The 17380-nt window shown below is 25.0% G+C and overlaps 1 protein-coding gene across 2 annotated transcripts; it reads right to left on the bottom strand.

The window, feature by feature from the left end:
- Positions 1-1006: 1006 nt before the first annotated feature.
- LOC114125122 (repetitive organellar protein-like) lies at positions 1007-16778 on the bottom strand. Of its 2 annotated transcripts, XM_027988632.2 has the most exons (16): positions 16512-16778; positions 15953-16179; positions 15499-15718; positions 15266-15423; positions 14312-14556; positions 13920-14163; positions 13675-13857; positions 13308-13553; positions 13054-13228; positions 11592-11800; positions 11075-11290; positions 10677-10868; positions 9610-9768; positions 4870-9150; positions 1779-1862; positions 1007-1693 (listed from the first exon to the last, which is right to left on the bottom strand). In XM_027988632.2, the coding sequence occupies exons 1-14, from the start codon at positions 16678-16680 to the stop codon at positions 8917-8919; spliced, it is 2877 nt and encodes a 958-aa protein (XP_027844433.2). In that variant the 5' UTR covers positions 16681-16778; the 3' UTR covers positions 1007-1693; positions 1779-1862; positions 4870-8916. The 2 variants fall into 2 exon arrangements, with proteins under 2 accessions (XP_027844433.2, XP_050060029.1); XM_050204072.1 differs by lacking the exon at positions 15953-16179 and having other exon boundaries at positions 16512-16637.
- Positions 16779-17380: the final 602 nt, after the last annotated feature.

Here is a 17380-nt window from a genome sequence, read left to right as displayed (position 1 = left end):
TGAATTTGAATATTTTTATATAATATTTCGTCATATTTTAAGAAAATCAATTTTTAGCATATTGGCCATATTTTATATTATTTTTATTTTTATAAACATAAAATTGTCGGGAAAAATCATAGTTGGATGGTCGTAGTTTGTTGTATCTAACACGTACGTCTGTTTACGTTAGTCTTTTTATCGCTTAATAATCAACCTTTTTATCGACAATATAAAAAATAAAATTTTTTACAACTTCACAATTCACTTCCGAATAACAGTGAAATGCCAAATTGTAAAAAATGTGATTCTGAAACAAAAACTGCGATCAGAAAAAACCGGCTGGCTTCTGGTGAACAACGTGAGTACCAAAGTTTAAGATGCGTTCAAAAAGGATGTCAAACATTCCAGTCTCTGCGTCAAGACAATAAATTTTTTACCTACAAAGATTTGAATAATAAATGGAATTCTAAATTGTCGCTGCGGTAAATTTTAGAGTTGGTTTATTACTAGTCAGAAGACATGAGTATAGTAACCGTTTGTCGGCTTACTGGACGTTCTAATAAAACAGTAGTAGATTGGTACAATTTATGCCATGATGTGTTTTGTAGTATTTATGAAATTCGGAAACCTATGAATGAACCTAACAAATGTGTTAGGAATCAATTAATAGATACATTTTTAAAATTTTTAAATAATACTAAAAATGTTTACTGTAATTGAAAAATGTATTATATTTGGCTAATTATTATTTTTTTTTATACTTGACGAATATTTGTATGATAATATATTATGACGTAGATACTCGTAATAAAAAATTTTATGTGTTTTTATACTATTAAAAATATTTTTTTAATTTATACGTAGATCACTTGTCCTAAATTCGCAGATCAAAAAAAATGATAGCCTCCTCCGAAGAAAAATCCTGGCTACAGCACTGTCTTTTGTTGAATACACGGAACACCTGTATATAGGTTATTATCAATAATGTGTCGTAATTTCAAATATTATCAGAAAAATAACTAAATATGTAATACTACGTTTAATAATTAAATTGTAAAGTGACGAGAGATGGTCTCATTACGACTACCTCTCCATAAAAACCACGTGTTATTTAAAATATTTATTAACCATTTTTAATCATTGTAATGCACGCCAAGCTCTTGAAATTCGATATTATTTTATATTTGGATCCCGTCGACTTCATATTATTGCGGAAATGTTTACGCTCGCGAAAACGGATGCCCGTGGCACGATTCACGTGTTCTTCCGCGGCCGGGCGTGGGCGCCTAGAGTGTCTCAGGTACGCCTGTGAACATGATTGCCCGTGGGACGCGAACTACACGTGTTCTCGTCCCACAGACACCCTTGTTCGCGGCCGTACCCGAGACACTCTAGGCGCCTGTCCCTGATCGCGGAAGAACACGTGCGATGAATCGTCTCACGGGCAGCCGTTTTCGCGAGCGTACACATTTGCAATTCGCCACAATAATAATATTATGAAGTCATGAGTATAATACAATAACGCATTTCATAAGAGGTAAATAAATATATACATAAATGTAACATAAATATTTGAATTTAAAATTCGAAAATTGTAATGATGTGTTCTCCCGTCGTCGTCGTTAGAAATGTCGTTCTGCATGGCTATCGTTTATCAAAAAAAAACTCAGAAACTTCAACTTATCACCAGAAGCACCCCGGCTTGAGCGAACTGCAAATAATAATAATAAAAATATATATAAAACAACAGGCAATGTAAAATTATTTTGAAACACGTCCGCGTTGATGACACACACCTACTCATGTATGTGTGTATAATTCTCCAAGCCACGAGACTACGATGCGAAAAGTCGTCGATATAAAGAAATGAACATCGTTTACTAAAAAAAATTTACAAAAATATAAAAAAAATTAACTAAAATATTTTAATATATTTTTTTTTTTTTTTTTTTAAAGAGAAGGGGTTCACCATAAATCCAATAATTGTACTATTTTAAATTCATCTACTACAATTTATAATTATATTTTTTCGAATAAATTCTAAATAGTAATATTCAGTAATATATTGAACAATGAGATTGACCAATTGCTATAGCCTATACTGCCTATAGGAAATCTATGATTCCGTGCTTGAGGTTCCTCTATTTGATTGTGTGTACGTTTATATCCATTCTATACGGTCTGGGAAAATTATGTGGGACTACGGTTATCCAGCTCAATGATTTTCAATCTTTTTATACTCATGAAACACCAGATGCCTATAGCTCATTAAAAGTATTATTTTGATTTTGAGTTTAAAAAACCAAAACTGTTTGGTTAGTCATCGATATTTAAACGGTGAATATTGAAATTTATTTTGTTGTAATTTAAAATATTATGCGTGAGGGGACTATTGGGACTTACAACTTTTATGTTTGTTATGTGATTTTAACTATACTCGATGACTTTTTAAAAATGCATAGATTAATTTTTAGTTATTTCTTATTCATCCCATGAACTTATTATTATTATGTTGACTATCACACGATTTTACGATAAGGTGTTAATGATAAAAAAGTTAATTACGATAATATAATTTGAAATGTATAATTAATATATCCTAGGTTAGTACCTAAGTATTATAACATTTGAATATCAATAATTAAATAAATACAATGATTTCGGAAAAAGTCAACTTGTCGTAATAACACTAGTAAATAAGGAACTAATTTGTTTTTATCGTCATGCTATTTTTTTTTGATACATGAATTTCAACGAGTTATTTTTACATTACACGTCGCCTATATGAGTATATGACTATATTATATAACTAGAGTACGCACTATTTTATTATATTATTATCATATTAATAATTGGCTACTTATGCAAAGATACGAAAAATCTAAACAATCCTTTTCGTGTATTGTATAAACGTTCAGATTAGGCACAATCGGTGTGAAAAAATTGTAAAAAAATGGAAAACAATCAACACTTACATAGTTAGGTAATGAGCAATAAACCATATACATGCATTTCAACGAATTATTTTTATACTACACACGTCGCCTATATGACTATATATGACTAGAGTTAGTACGCACTATTAATTATTATATTATCAATTATCAATTATCATATTAGTCATTGGCTACTTATGCAAAGATACGAAAAATCTAAACATTCCTTTTCGTGTATTGTATAAACGTTCAGATTAGGCACAATCGTTGACTCGGAAAAAGTTGTAAAAAAAAATAGAAAACAATCAACACTTACATAGTTAGGTAATGAGCAATAAACGGTTCATAAACACGATGAACTTGGATTTGAAAATATTTTTATACATTATACAACGTTTATGATATGCGTCAATTTATTTTGCGCTACAAATCTACAATATACAAAACAACGGAATTTATTTCTTCAATAGTGTTTATTACAAAGTAATATTATTTTTAGTAATGTAACGCTAGCTCAAAGGATTCGATTTTTTTTATATTAGGTATTTCTATAAAATATAACAGGACTGAGCAAGTTCACTAATTTTTAACTCATTAAGTTAAGTTAAAAGTTACTTTTCTTTTTGACCTCTAAAAGTTCTATGGTTAAAAAAAAAATAATTAAAGTCAGTTAAAAATAAGTTACTTTTTTAATTTAAAACCATTGGTATATTTTTTAAAGATTTAATAAATTAAATAGTTTTTTTTACATTATATAGTAGAGTAGACAGTATAAAATATCAATATTAGAAGTAATAAAATACCAAATACGGCTATTAACTAAGTTTTTCTTCATTCATACTTTAATTATCAGAAAGCAATCTAGACCATGATTATTTATCCAATAGTCTTAAGAGGTTATACATAATAGCAGTTATTCTTATACTCGTAATTACATAAAAAATCAATTTTTTTTTTAAATATATATATTTTATATTATTAAAATATTTTAATATTAATTAACTAAAAATAAATTAATAATGCGTATATAAAAGTGTTTGTAGGAACACTATAAAATAAAGTTATATTTTTCTTTTCTCAACAATGATTATATTCTTATAAATTATAATAATTATTTTTAATATTCATTATTCATGAATTTACGAATATGCAATTTAGTAGTATTATAAATTTTTATTTATTATGTGCCTACTTATAAATTATAACTTATTATTATATAGTTAAGTTATATACCATCTATATCCTATATCTTATTTACTCGGTTCACATATTTTTTAATAATTTGTTATTTATACTCGTTTTTATGATCATAATTAAAATCCTAAAGAAGTACAAAATATTTATTAGAATTTAGTGGTGAATGTTTATGATATAAATACACTCAACATTAAAATAAATGTATACATAAAATTATTTGATATAGGTATCCAATAATAAATTTTATTTCATAAAAACAAAATTTGTTTAAAATCTGTGGAGTTTAAATTAGGAAAACAAATTATCTTAACGTGATAGATTAACTAATTAACTCATAAAATACTGTTATATCATGAGAAAAATTAATTCGCCAAGTTAGAAGCTACTTTTTATTAATAGATTAAATCATTATTTAACTGAATTAAAAGTAACTTAACTTTAACTTTTTAACTCTTTATAACCTTGTATATTATTATATATTTAAATTTTAAAGTAACCAGACCATCGATATAGCATCGATGAGTCACAAATAGATAAAAATTAAAATTGCCCGTTAATTTTACAAGAAGTTAATTAGTTAATATTATTTGAGATTAAATGAGCCATGAGCGGAGTTTAAGTGGAAAACTTTCCAACTTTTTTTTAAAAAAATTTTGTTTTGCGATAATATAAAATTATGTAAGTAAAAAAAAAATATATACATAATTATACTTAACTTATAGGCTATAGAGATTAATAAGCGTTTAAGACTTACAAGACTAATATTATCCGGTGTTCATGTTTAAAAATGTATTTACAAAGCGTAAAAATTGAGTATGAGCTCGCTACCGCTGATATTGTTGCTGTCTTCCATTGGACTTCTGATGAGAAGAGGAGTTCACCAAAGAATGGAATTGTCAGACCATCTAGCTATAAAGTAACTTTGTTAAACGGGCTTAGACGGATTCCCCTACCACCAATATGCGCATGGCCAATATGCCTCGTTAACACTATATTACGTACATTTTTGTCTGTACATTATACATTTATACATACATATATACACGCACGCATATATAAATATTTATATATTATAATATACATACTCATAAACATGTTTGTTTTTTATAAGTATAATATAATGATTTATCATTGAATTAAAATTTAACAAATTCATCACAGTGACTTATTATTAATAAGCTCACGCTCACGCATGTATGTAATCGCCTTGTAGACAAAATAAGGTAATTATTTCCAAACATTAATACTTTAATTAATAATTAATAATGAGAAGAAAATATTCTTAAAAGTGCCAAATTGAATCTCTATTTTTAAAAAGGAAATTTATGATATCTCTTTATCACCTGTTCCAGTTGTTACTAGATGAGGGGCATGTAAACTTGCATCGTTAAAATACTGAGATAATTTTAACAAATACAAAAAGTTATCGTAACCTGACAAAGGATTATGTGCAATGTTAAAAAAGTTCTGGATATAATAATTGAAAATAGTACCTTTGTTAATAAATTAGCACTTATATCCACTCATTTGTAATATTTAGTGATAACAATAAAAATAACTCTAGAAACTCAAAATATGACATAACATGAAAATATTTCAATAACTGATGAAATAAAAGGAAAAATTAAAGGTATTCCTGGATCGAAGGAGGCAACACTTCAAACAAAATTAGGTATATGATCTTTCCAAAAAAAAAAAAAATAAAAGTCTGGTAATTGTACTGCAAAGGAATGCAAAGGGATTGGTTCGTTACAACAATAGTTAAATTTAGAGAGTGCATGTGATGGCCAACCTCTACTTCTATTTAATCAATTTTATCAAGTTTCCTCAAAATTGTGGTCTTTTTTTGCCTTTATGTGTATCTGTATATAATATAGAACTATTTGTGTCACGTGTACTTAACTTTTATTTAAATTGGTTATTTTTTTATTGCACAGAAACCAGACAAAGTACAATATCAAAGTAAAAAAATATATACCTAATATAAATTAATATCAACATAAGGTTCGTAAACTTTTTGTTCTCAATTAAAGATAATATTATGTTGAACTTGAATTTGCACCGGTATGGTATATCGAAATGATATAAGTCAAATTATAGCATTATAAATTGTACAAAATTATAATTAGATATTTCATATTACCTATAGTAACAGTGTAACACTAGTTAGATGTGCAAAAGCTCGTAAGCTTTACTCAAAAGGTGGTTTTTTAAAACATTTTTTAACGAATTTCTGTAAAGACACCTTATGAAGTATCTTGTAATATATTTTCAAGCTTTTAGACTATGAAAAAATAATATAATTAACGTAAATCGAATAAAAAGTTCCGTAATTCATAATTATGACTTATGAGAAATGGAATTTTTAAAATTATGACCACACGGCGTTATAGGTAGACTTCTGTCATAAGTTCATTTTTTCAGTATTTCATATAAATAGTTTAAATACATAATATTACATTTAATAATATTGTATAAAAGTGAAGTAGAATAATAATTTATTAAAAAAATTATTTATAAATTATTACCAACTTATCCCCTCGCGTACGACACTGTTTTTTCCCAAACTAAATTATTGCATACAGTTATACATATATTATTTAATAAATAATTTTGATTCGTAAACTACATCTAGATCACTTGAAAACAAAAGTAGGCATAGAATATTGCAATTATTATAATAATAATAATTTATCATTATTTATTATTATTCATAATTTAAAATCATACATAGTATATTGGTTATTCATCAGTGTAAAATGTAAGTATCCCGAATGACGAATTACTTGTATCGATAATAGAACTATTTTAAAATTATAGAAAATGTGCCAAGTGGAACATACCTACTTGTATCCCATAGAAATATGCTATATGGTCTGAAACTAAATTGTTTTATTATTTAATAAATAATTATTATTTCAACCATCTGTTGGTCACAAAGATGTATAAAATACCGGTAGCTCAGTAACTTTGATTTTTTAATTATTTAAATCGTAGTTTTGTTTTGTAATTATTCATAGTACCTTTTTTACGTATACAGATAATTTCGATGTATTTATGTATTTAACATAAATATTTTATAATTTACTACTGTGGCTTGATGTGTATGATGCGTATGATGTGCTTGATGCCTGGTATGGCGTGATGTCGACACTCAGTTACGTCCACGTCCATTCAAAATATATATTTTAATGAACATTTATTTTGTTTAAATAGTCATTCTTCTATGAGGTATTTAAAGTTCTATTTTCATCTCCAATTTCACGCTTTTCTGCGGACATTATTTAAGCACTAAAAAAACACGAAAATAATAAATTCAACGAATGTATTAAGACTAATTATATATAAATTCATGTATGTATTTCTTTATTTTATATTTTATCTTTCTCTATTAAAGTCCCACTTAATGTTACAATACACCTGCAAATTATGTAAAATAGATATATTATTTTTATTAGATATATTGTAGCCAATGGTCCCAGTTGACGAGGCAGTTATTATAATAAAATAAATAAATAAATTCAACGACAGTACGACACGAATGTGCAAACAGCTATGGTTAAAAGCTTCACGTATGCATACGTGTGTAAATAGTATATACTATATACTATATTATGACATTACACATTTAACGATGTTCAATACTAAATAACTATTGTAATAACGATAAGATAGACAATATATATATATAATTATAAACAGCTATTTAAGCTGATGATAATGAGATTCATGATAAAATAAAATATAATATAGGTAGGTACTCACAATGATAGCAAGACAGAGCGCAGACTGGCCAGCAGCTTACTTAAGATCTATATAATGTTGACACGCGATTTATTGTTTAAACCAAGTACTTTAAAAATATAATAATAATAACAAAATAATATATTTGTTGGCTATTATTAGAACTGATTTTATACAAAAATAATACATCGAAAATGTCGTATATTAGAAATGTGTGCAAATTCGACTAATAGAATCGTAATGCGAATGGTATTCACGCTAGGTTTAGTATAGCTAGTTCATATATATATTAAAGTACTCAATACATCATAACGATTGGCATACATGATAATATATCGATATAATAATATACATTAATAGAAAGAAGTAGAGTTTCCACTATGATGAGTGCAACAATAAAAATATGTATTTTTTTTTAGTAACAATTGAGATTTGCTCAAAATACATAATAATTTCACAATTAATGACGTCGTTCGTATAGCTACGGAACAGCACTATTCAATAAGTTACCTATACATTATAATACGCACAATAAGATAATAAAGATATGCGTGTATGCGTGTGTATGACTCTGCTAGGTTGGCGAATGTACCTGGTTGTGATATGGAGGAAATTAATCGCTGTCTGTAAATATTACAATTAATATAATAATAATAATACTTATTTTAAATATCAATAAAAAATACCTAGTAGCTATAACTACTTTATTAAGCTTATATTAAAAAATTAAGCAGTAAGCACCTATTTTATACTATAATACGCGTTTAATAAGACTTACTTAAAACTAATGCAATATACGCTGTTCGATTTCACAAAGTTACTTGTAAAAAGCTTTAATTTGTTTTTACTTCTACAAGGACTGCTAACTTTCTTTTGATTTTTGATTTGAGGAGTACTCTGCAGATTGGAGTTGTCAAACTATGTAACGCTACTTCATAATCTGCCAAACACTTTGACAGTTTGCCCTACCACTGATGCGCGCGTAGTCTATACGCTTTGGTAAATGATACAATGAATAACGTAAATATACATATGTATATTATTAATTTTATGATTTTTAATCATTAATAGACTTAAGAGTTAATAACAAACGTGTTAACTCAACATCCAAGTACAGAAAATCATTTTTTAAACATTCCACAACAGTTATTAAGTTTGAATTCTTCAAACTCTGGGCCATAATTGCTTCGTTCATTTTAGATTCACTTTTTATCAGCAAACGGTATTTTTCTTTTCTTACATCGTCCAAGAATTTAATACGATTCTGCTTGTAGTTTAATTTATAAAAGTTCTATAAAAAAGTAAATGTTATTAAATAGGTAATCAAATATAATTTTTAATCTACATCACCAATCAGGTAAAAAAAAGAAAATGCGTGTAAAATAAATTAAAATTACTTGTTTGATTAAATTTCTAAGCCAGATGAGGTTAGATGGCTTAATGGTTAAGGAAAATAGAACTGGAATAGTTTGGGATCGTATCATGCAGTATGTACTATGCTATATTATACTATTCTTTAATATTTACTCGTAAAACGTCAAATAGTTCTTATAAATAATATGGATAACCAATAGGGATGGGAAGTGGAAAATTCTAAGCTCCTCGAATTCAAAATTTTAGTACATTGTACTAAACATAAACCATTTTTTTTTTTTAATTAGCTATTTACGCATATGCTGTGTATAAAACAACTCAATGACTTATCTTAGAACTACTATAAATGGTAATTTTGATGGTATAATATACAAACTTTAAGTTTTAAAGCATTCATATCTTCAATACTTTTAATTAAATCATCTGTACTTTGTTCAACTTCTGTAAATTTATCTCTTAAATGTGCAAGTTTACACTCTAATTCCATTTTATAATTTTGTGCATCACTAATATCTTTATCTATTTTTTTACATTTCTGTAAAGTAAATTTTAAATATGAACTAATTTATTATTTATTGATAAATATTTACGATGCATAATTTATATATTTAAGCATATTATTAAATATTAATACGAGTATGAATATAAATACTATATTATAGTATAAACTATAAAATATATTAATACAAAAATATATGTAAAATGTGTTAAGGTTTTTTTAGATGAACAACCTCGTCGAATGTATTTATTTTATCATTGCTGTTTTCATTTTCTTTTGTATGTCTCTTTTGAATACTTTTTACAGTATAAAAAGGCTTAGATTTTTAACTTCAATATCTTTTCTCGTAGGAAATGTAAAGTGAATCTAGTTGTTATTTTATTGTCAAAATTAAAAACGTATAGTACTTAACGTTTACAAAATCAATGGAAACATAAAAGTAAGTAAATGCTCTCTTATGTCGTATGCCAGGATTGGTAAATTGGGTTCCAAATAATCTTATCTCGGTATATAGAGTCCCGTAAAACATTTTAATACATTTTTTTAATACAATGAAAATTCTATTTAACGAAGTCTCGTGAGAAACAAAAAAAACCGTATTGTAGAGAAATTTGTTAAATAGAATTAACGCATAATTAAAAATGAAGGTTATGGTTCTCAAAAATAATTCGTTAAATGGAAGTTGAATTCAAATTTAACACTTCCATTATACAGTACTGAGCTGTTTCCAATGACAATGCAAGTAGTCTCCTACTATTTACCGCAGAGTGGTTACCTATACTTTTTTTTATTAATAATTCTTAGCCTATCGAAACAGGAACTGTCATTAAATATGTTTGTGTTTATAAAATACTTAGATCCTATTATGAGAAATAGACATACGATAAATATAATATAAATATTTAAATTAAATGATTATTATAAATAATAACAAGTAAAGTTACAGTTTTAATTTTTCTTATCATTATTCTCATATCATCGAGGGTCTTCAATAATTTTTGTTTAGTATCATTTTTACTATTTGAACGAATATTTTTTGCTGCAAATTTATTATAAATTGTATCCCGTTTCGATATGCATTTTTCTAAATCCATCATTATTTTGTCCAGTATTTTTTTCAATCTACCTTCTATTATCTACAAACATAATAATATAAATTTAATCAAATTCTTTTCAATAAATTATTATTTAATTACTATTAATGTCTTTTATACACAAGTATAAAAATAATAAAAACTAAATAATAAACTTAATTAATATCATAATTTAATTAAAATTTAAAATATCATCTACTAATAGTACGATATAGAATTATTGTTTAGTTAGTTTGACTGCTACATACCTGCATTTTATGTATTTCCTTTTGTGTAGCATCAATATCACCAAAAATTCCTTGTTTATTCTTAAGTTCTGTTTTAATTTCAATAAGTGACTGAACTTTAGCTTCCCATGATTTACTTTCCCGTTGTTTTTCAATATATGTTTTTTTAATTTCGTTCAGTTCATTTTGCAACGATTTTAAATGGTCCATATATTCTAAACACTGTTTTTCATTTTCCTACAAAATATTTTTGGTATTTTCATATTTAATTGTTGTAACAAAATATGTATGTTTAAAATTTAAATACAATATATTAAGCTTATAAAATACATAGGTAATGGTACTAAAATATTTGATTTTTTTATTCAAATAATAACTAATAACTAAAACGAAAGCGATTATATAATAATATACAAGAAATATATGTATTTCAATATTTGTATAATATACTTGTATATATATAAATATATGGTTCAAATTACGCATCATAAATAGTAATATAATACCTATTCTAGTTTTTATATAATGGCAGTAATACCTTTAATTCAACTAAAGCAGAACTTTGTATCCACTCGTTTTCGTTCAAAAGTTGACTACTTTTTCCTTTATTTTTACCAAAAACTTCATTATATATCACAACTTTATTTCTCATATACGTAAGAGTTCGTTTATATTGATCAACTTCTTTGGATAAAGAAGCAATTTCGTAATCAAGTTTTCTACTCTTTATAAGATTTTGCATGTCATCTACAATATATCATAAATTTATTTCAAAAATTGCCAATACATATTATAATGATTTAATTGTATATATATATTTGTAACATAGTGATAAGTGCATAATATTATAATGCATATTATGTATATTGAGACTATCAATACACAGTTTTTCTCATATACTATAATATTAAACCTGATTATAAATTATTACCAATAATGCCTATAAAGAAATTATTAGTTATTAAAATTCAAGTATTACAGAATATATCCCAACTCAAGTGCCGATCTAGCCACAAAGATACTCGACGATTTCCGCATTTTGTAAGTTCTTAAGAATTTTTTAATATTGGGTGCTATAATACTACCAATATCCAAATGGAATAATGGAAATAACTTTACTTATATGTTTTAACTTAGGTATTTCAAAATATAAATATAAAAAAAAATAAATAAATAAAATATATTTATATATATTATACCTACATATATATATTTCAATATTTTTTGTACGAACAGGCGAACAGCAAAGTCTGGTTTATTCAATATATATTGTGCATAGTATTCAAATTTTTAAATATGTTTTTATACTTCCGTACACACAAATTATAAATATGAATTAGTATTTTAAAAACTGCACATTTTAAAGACTTAGATCTTTGATAAGCTAACTATATCTGCATGTTTTAACTTTTAACTAGTCTATTGATGAAGATATCATTCAATTCATAATTAAAGATGAAATTATTGATATGTCAAGATTTTTCAGCAATAAATTGAAAAAACTACTACTTACTTTATTAATAGTTTATAATAATTTTTTTAATTAATATTTATTATTTTTTTGTTTTTTTGTATAAAATTATTGTAAATAAAATGTTTATAAAACATTGTTCATTATTATTTTTTTTCTAATGATTATAATAACGAATTATTTTAAAGCAATTATTATTTTTTTTTTTTTAATAAAAATAAAATAATTTTATTGCAATGTATTAAAATGTATATGTATATTATATTTTTGTATGAGTTGTTGGACATATTAAAAATTACTGGGCTATTAGGCCCACACTGACATAACTATTAATTTAAAATTTATAATTGGTACTCATAGAAAAGACTGGAAAGTACTCATATAATAAATTAATTATACATGTAAAAATTGGTTTTATTTGTATATATCATAGTAATAATTAAAAACTTGTTTTATTATTTAATTGAGTTAAAATTTTTATTATTTTAAAATATTAATATTTATTTATTATATAATAATTAATACTTACATTCACGCATTTTATTAAGTTCAAATATTTGTTTATTTTTTTCATTCAATAATTTTACATTTTGATTTTGATTTTGAATACAGTGTTGTTTTATGCCATTGGTTTCTTTTTCTACATCATTAATTCTACTTCTAACATGATCGATTTGCATTTGTGGAGTCATAACATCACCAACCTAAAGTGAAATTAATTTTAAATTGAATACCTATACATCATGTTAAAAATATCAATTTAACTAAATATTGTTAACTTACTTCATGTTTTTTTTTTAAAGATTCTAATTCTTTAGACTCTAATTCAATCATATTTGATTTTATTTGTATATCTGTGTAAAGTTGCTTAAGTTTAGAGTCCAATGTATCAATATTCAAATCTTGTTGGTCCATATCTTTGGTGAGTTCTTTTATTTGTTTTTCTAAATTATAAGTTGTAATACGATATTGTTTTAGTTTTATTTGATCTAAACAAACATCGTTCTCAATTTTAACTAATATTGACTCCTATATTTATAAATCATAATATTAAATATATTGTGATTAGATAAGTATTATTATTTTTAAGGGGAAATATATTGTATTTAACAATTTAACATAATATTATTATGCTGTGTTATGCTGTTACATTGTCATTATTTTTTTTTTTAAGATCCAAAATATTGCTTTTTATTTTTTGACAATAATTATCAGTAATTGATTGGTTATTATATTCCTCTAAAATTTGATCTTCATACATTAATTTTTGATTTGATATGTTGTTTTTTAAACGCAATAATTTATTTAGTTCATTTTGAATAGATTGTTGTTCCTATAATAAGACTTTTATTTGTATTCACAATTTTAAGTATTTCTATATTACGAAGTACATACAAATATCACTTCATCTAAGTTTTGATTTTGGATTTCCGTCATTTTTAAAATATTAAAATACTTATCCCTTAAATGGTTAAAGTTTTCTAAGCATGTATTAAATCCATTTTGTAAATTATTTTGATTTTGTGTAAATTTATTTAAGAAATGTTGTAATTCATCGTTTTTGCGACATTCGTCTTGTGAACTGCGTTTGTAACTGTAGTATTCAGTTAATAATGTATGATATTTACATTTTTCTTCTCTAAAAATAGAAACAATTTGAATATTACAATACATATAAAATACAGTACATATAAAAATATTATTTAATTAATTTATTAAATAAAAAATGTCTTTGGATAGTTATATAATTAATATATATTGTTATTATTATAAATGGTAATCATTACTGTAATTCTTTGATTTTTTTTTGAGAAGATTTTTCACATTGTTGAATACATATTATTACTTCATTCCATAACAATGTGTACTTCGCATTATCTTTATTAATAGCATCGAGACCTATTGAATTATCCATAACTTTTTGTCTCAATAGTTCGCTTTCGTTATATTTTGCTTCTGCTTGTTCGCCTAATTGTTTAATGCGATCTTCCAACCGAAGATTTTCTTGGGTTAGAGACAATAATAATAAATCCTAATCGTTATAATACAATTATTAAAATATAAATGTATAAATGTTTATATACTATATAATTTATAAAGGAATGTGTACAAGCTATAAACTATTAATGGTAATTATTGGAGTTTCTTCCGTGCCTTTTTCTCCCACGGTGTTTAACAGTATTGGACATTCCCCCCCTGGATTAAAAAATTTCCCGCTGAGGCAATATATTTATTTTTACACATAATAATAGGTTGGAAAATAGGTACTTTAGTTTTATCCAAGATAATGAAGATATTTTGAATTTTTGAATTTTAGAGAACTATCTTTTAAGAGTAAAAAAAAATAGTTAGATTTTTTTGATTTTTATTATCTAATTTTAAATTAGGTAGTGAATTTTGTAGAACATATTATAGAAAATTATTAAAAATATAAGTTATATAAAATGTTATAAAATAAAATATAGATTAATAAGACTAACTTTAATAACATAATATATTGTATTTAAACAATTAAAAAAATTTTAAAAATCATGTGCGGAGTTACAGTGTTAGAAAACACTTATATGCGAAGTTAGTGTTAGAAAAAAAACTCACATGGAGAGTTAAGGCTTTTACTAAACCTTGTATGAGGAGTTAAGCCAGTTAAGGTGTATATTATAAAAGTACCGTGATGTATGCGCAGTTACGGTGCACCGATTATCAATAATTTTTATTTTAGAAAAAGATTAAGTAAACATCACCTGTTTTTGTTGGTTATTTAATAATTTTTTCTTATACTGTTTTGCTTGATATTTTGTTTGATTACACTTATTAAATGTGATTTCTTGTTCTTTTTCATACTTAGTAAGTTCGTTTAGAAACCCACGACTGCATTCTATTTGTCTTTTTAAAATCGAAACTATATGTTTAAAAATAAACATAAATTTATTTTAGATATCTAAATACGAATTAAAATACTTCTTTTAAAGCATACATTTTTTTTCTTCATCTGCAGTTTTTGTGAACATTTCTTTGTAGCGTTGCATTTGTTGTTCAGTACTTTTTTTCAACTTTTGTTTTGCTGTTTCTAATTCCACTTTCATTCGATGAAAGTCACTTAATAGTTTTTTCTGTGCTGTAACTCGACAGTTGGCACTTTTTATTAGATCCACTGCTGAAGACTTTTCTTTCTCTTTAGTTTTGATTACCCCACTCTAAAATTTCGTTTGAATTAATTTCAAACCAATAAAATAAAATGTTGGATTTGTTATCATTGTAGGTATATCATTTTTTATGTTTAAATTTATTGAAAATATAAATATTGAGAAATAATTTTAGAAATTTGTCTTTTAAATTTTTAGGTATGTCCGTTTTTTTTAAAAAAAAAAACGTGATAATATTTCATTTCCGATCTCTGATAGTGGATAAGAGTATGTGTATTTTCTTACAAGAGTTAATATTTCTTTTTTAATGTTTTCCTTTTGTTTCAATAGTTGTAATTTTAGTATATTTTGAATTTTAGCCATGAGAGGATTATCCGATGCAAGTACGATTTGTTGGTTTTTTAATGTATTATTCGTGGACTGAGAGGTCATATTCTCACTATTTACATTTTCAAACTGTTCAAGAGAAATAATACTTTCAGAGCAATTTTTATATGTTTCTGTTTCTGTCCCTTAAACATATGAAGTAAAAAACAATCTTAATTTTTTTTCTATTCAAACACTTTTTGCTATTAGTACCTAATTAAAAGTCTAAAATGGTTTTAATAATAAAATAATATAAGTCTTGAAGAATAGAAACTATTCTAATTTAATTATAATTATTATAATAATATTGTTTATAATCGAATTTTCTTAGAAATTTCTACATTATAGGATAGTGGATTTCTGCGGTTTTACAGTTTTACAATTGTTTTCGTTACATTTATTTTAAAATTATAACATAACATACTACACGTCTACACAGACGCACAATAACTATATAAATGAGCATTATTTTAGTTACCGATCGAATAACAACTGCTATTCATTTCTTGATTATATTCGTAAGATTCAGATTTATCGGCGGGATCTCTAATAAACATAAAATGCGTATTATCATTTTCTAATGCTTCTTCTTCGTCTGTTAACATGTCATTTTCCAATTCATTCATAACTTCTGTGGATTCTGTCATTTTATCTTTCAACCAAATTATAAGCAATACAAAAATATATTACAATATATGTTAACTATCTACATAAAGGTCAATTTCCACATATTTATATAAATGTATGATTTTGAAAACAATATATGTTTATTACTATGGAAAGTTACCTTAGGTACTATTGTTATACAAATATCTAATATACCTAATTAGTTATTAGTAATTACAATTGATTATCAATAATTGAAAAATAAAATACAAGAATGTCTGGATGTTACATAAAAAATTGACCTACGTGTGAAATATATAAAATAAAAATACGAAATTACCTATTAATATAATATTGGTACCTAAATTAACACTAAGAAGTTTCCGGGGGGTGTGAATTGGTCCATGAGATCTGAACCTCATCTGATTGTTATGTATTTTAGATAACTTAATACCTACTTATTGAAATATAATTTTAGATTCTGAACGATGCGATAAATGTATTAATTTTAACATATATTTTTTTATAGACATAAAATGTATATTATCAACAAATTCAATTGGATTAAAAATATATCATTCATGTTTTTCAGTAAGTATACTGGTATCTACACTTACTTAGATTTTCCATTTCCAATAAGTACCTACTTTTTCAAACTTTCAATCAGAATCAGAATCCATTAACAACATTCAAAGTTGAAGATTTAAGCAAATTTTCTGTCCCAAAACGTAGCAATAAACA

The sequence above is a fragment of the Aphis gossypii genome, chromosome 3 (assembly GCF_020184175.1).
Source record: "Aphis gossypii isolate Hap1 chromosome 3, ASM2018417v2, whole genome shotgun sequence".
NCBI classification, from domain to species: domain Eukaryota; kingdom Metazoa; phylum Arthropoda; class Insecta; order Hemiptera; family Aphididae; genus Aphis; species Aphis gossypii.
This window is presented reverse-complemented; position numbering and strand designations above follow the sequence as displayed.

Coding starts and splice junctions, on each gene's coding strand:
- LOC114125122 (XM_027988632.2), bottom strand. CDS start 16,680: ATGACAGAATCCACAGAAGTTATGAATGAATTGGAAAATGACATGTTA. Junction 13,229..13,307: donor CTTTAAAAAAAAAACATGAA/GTAAGTTAACAA, acceptor ATTTCACTTTAG/GTTGGTGATGTTATGACTCC. Junction 9,151..9,609: donor TGAATGCTTTAAAACTTAAA/GTTTGTATATTA, acceptor ACTTTTTTATAG/AACTTTTATAAATTAAACTA.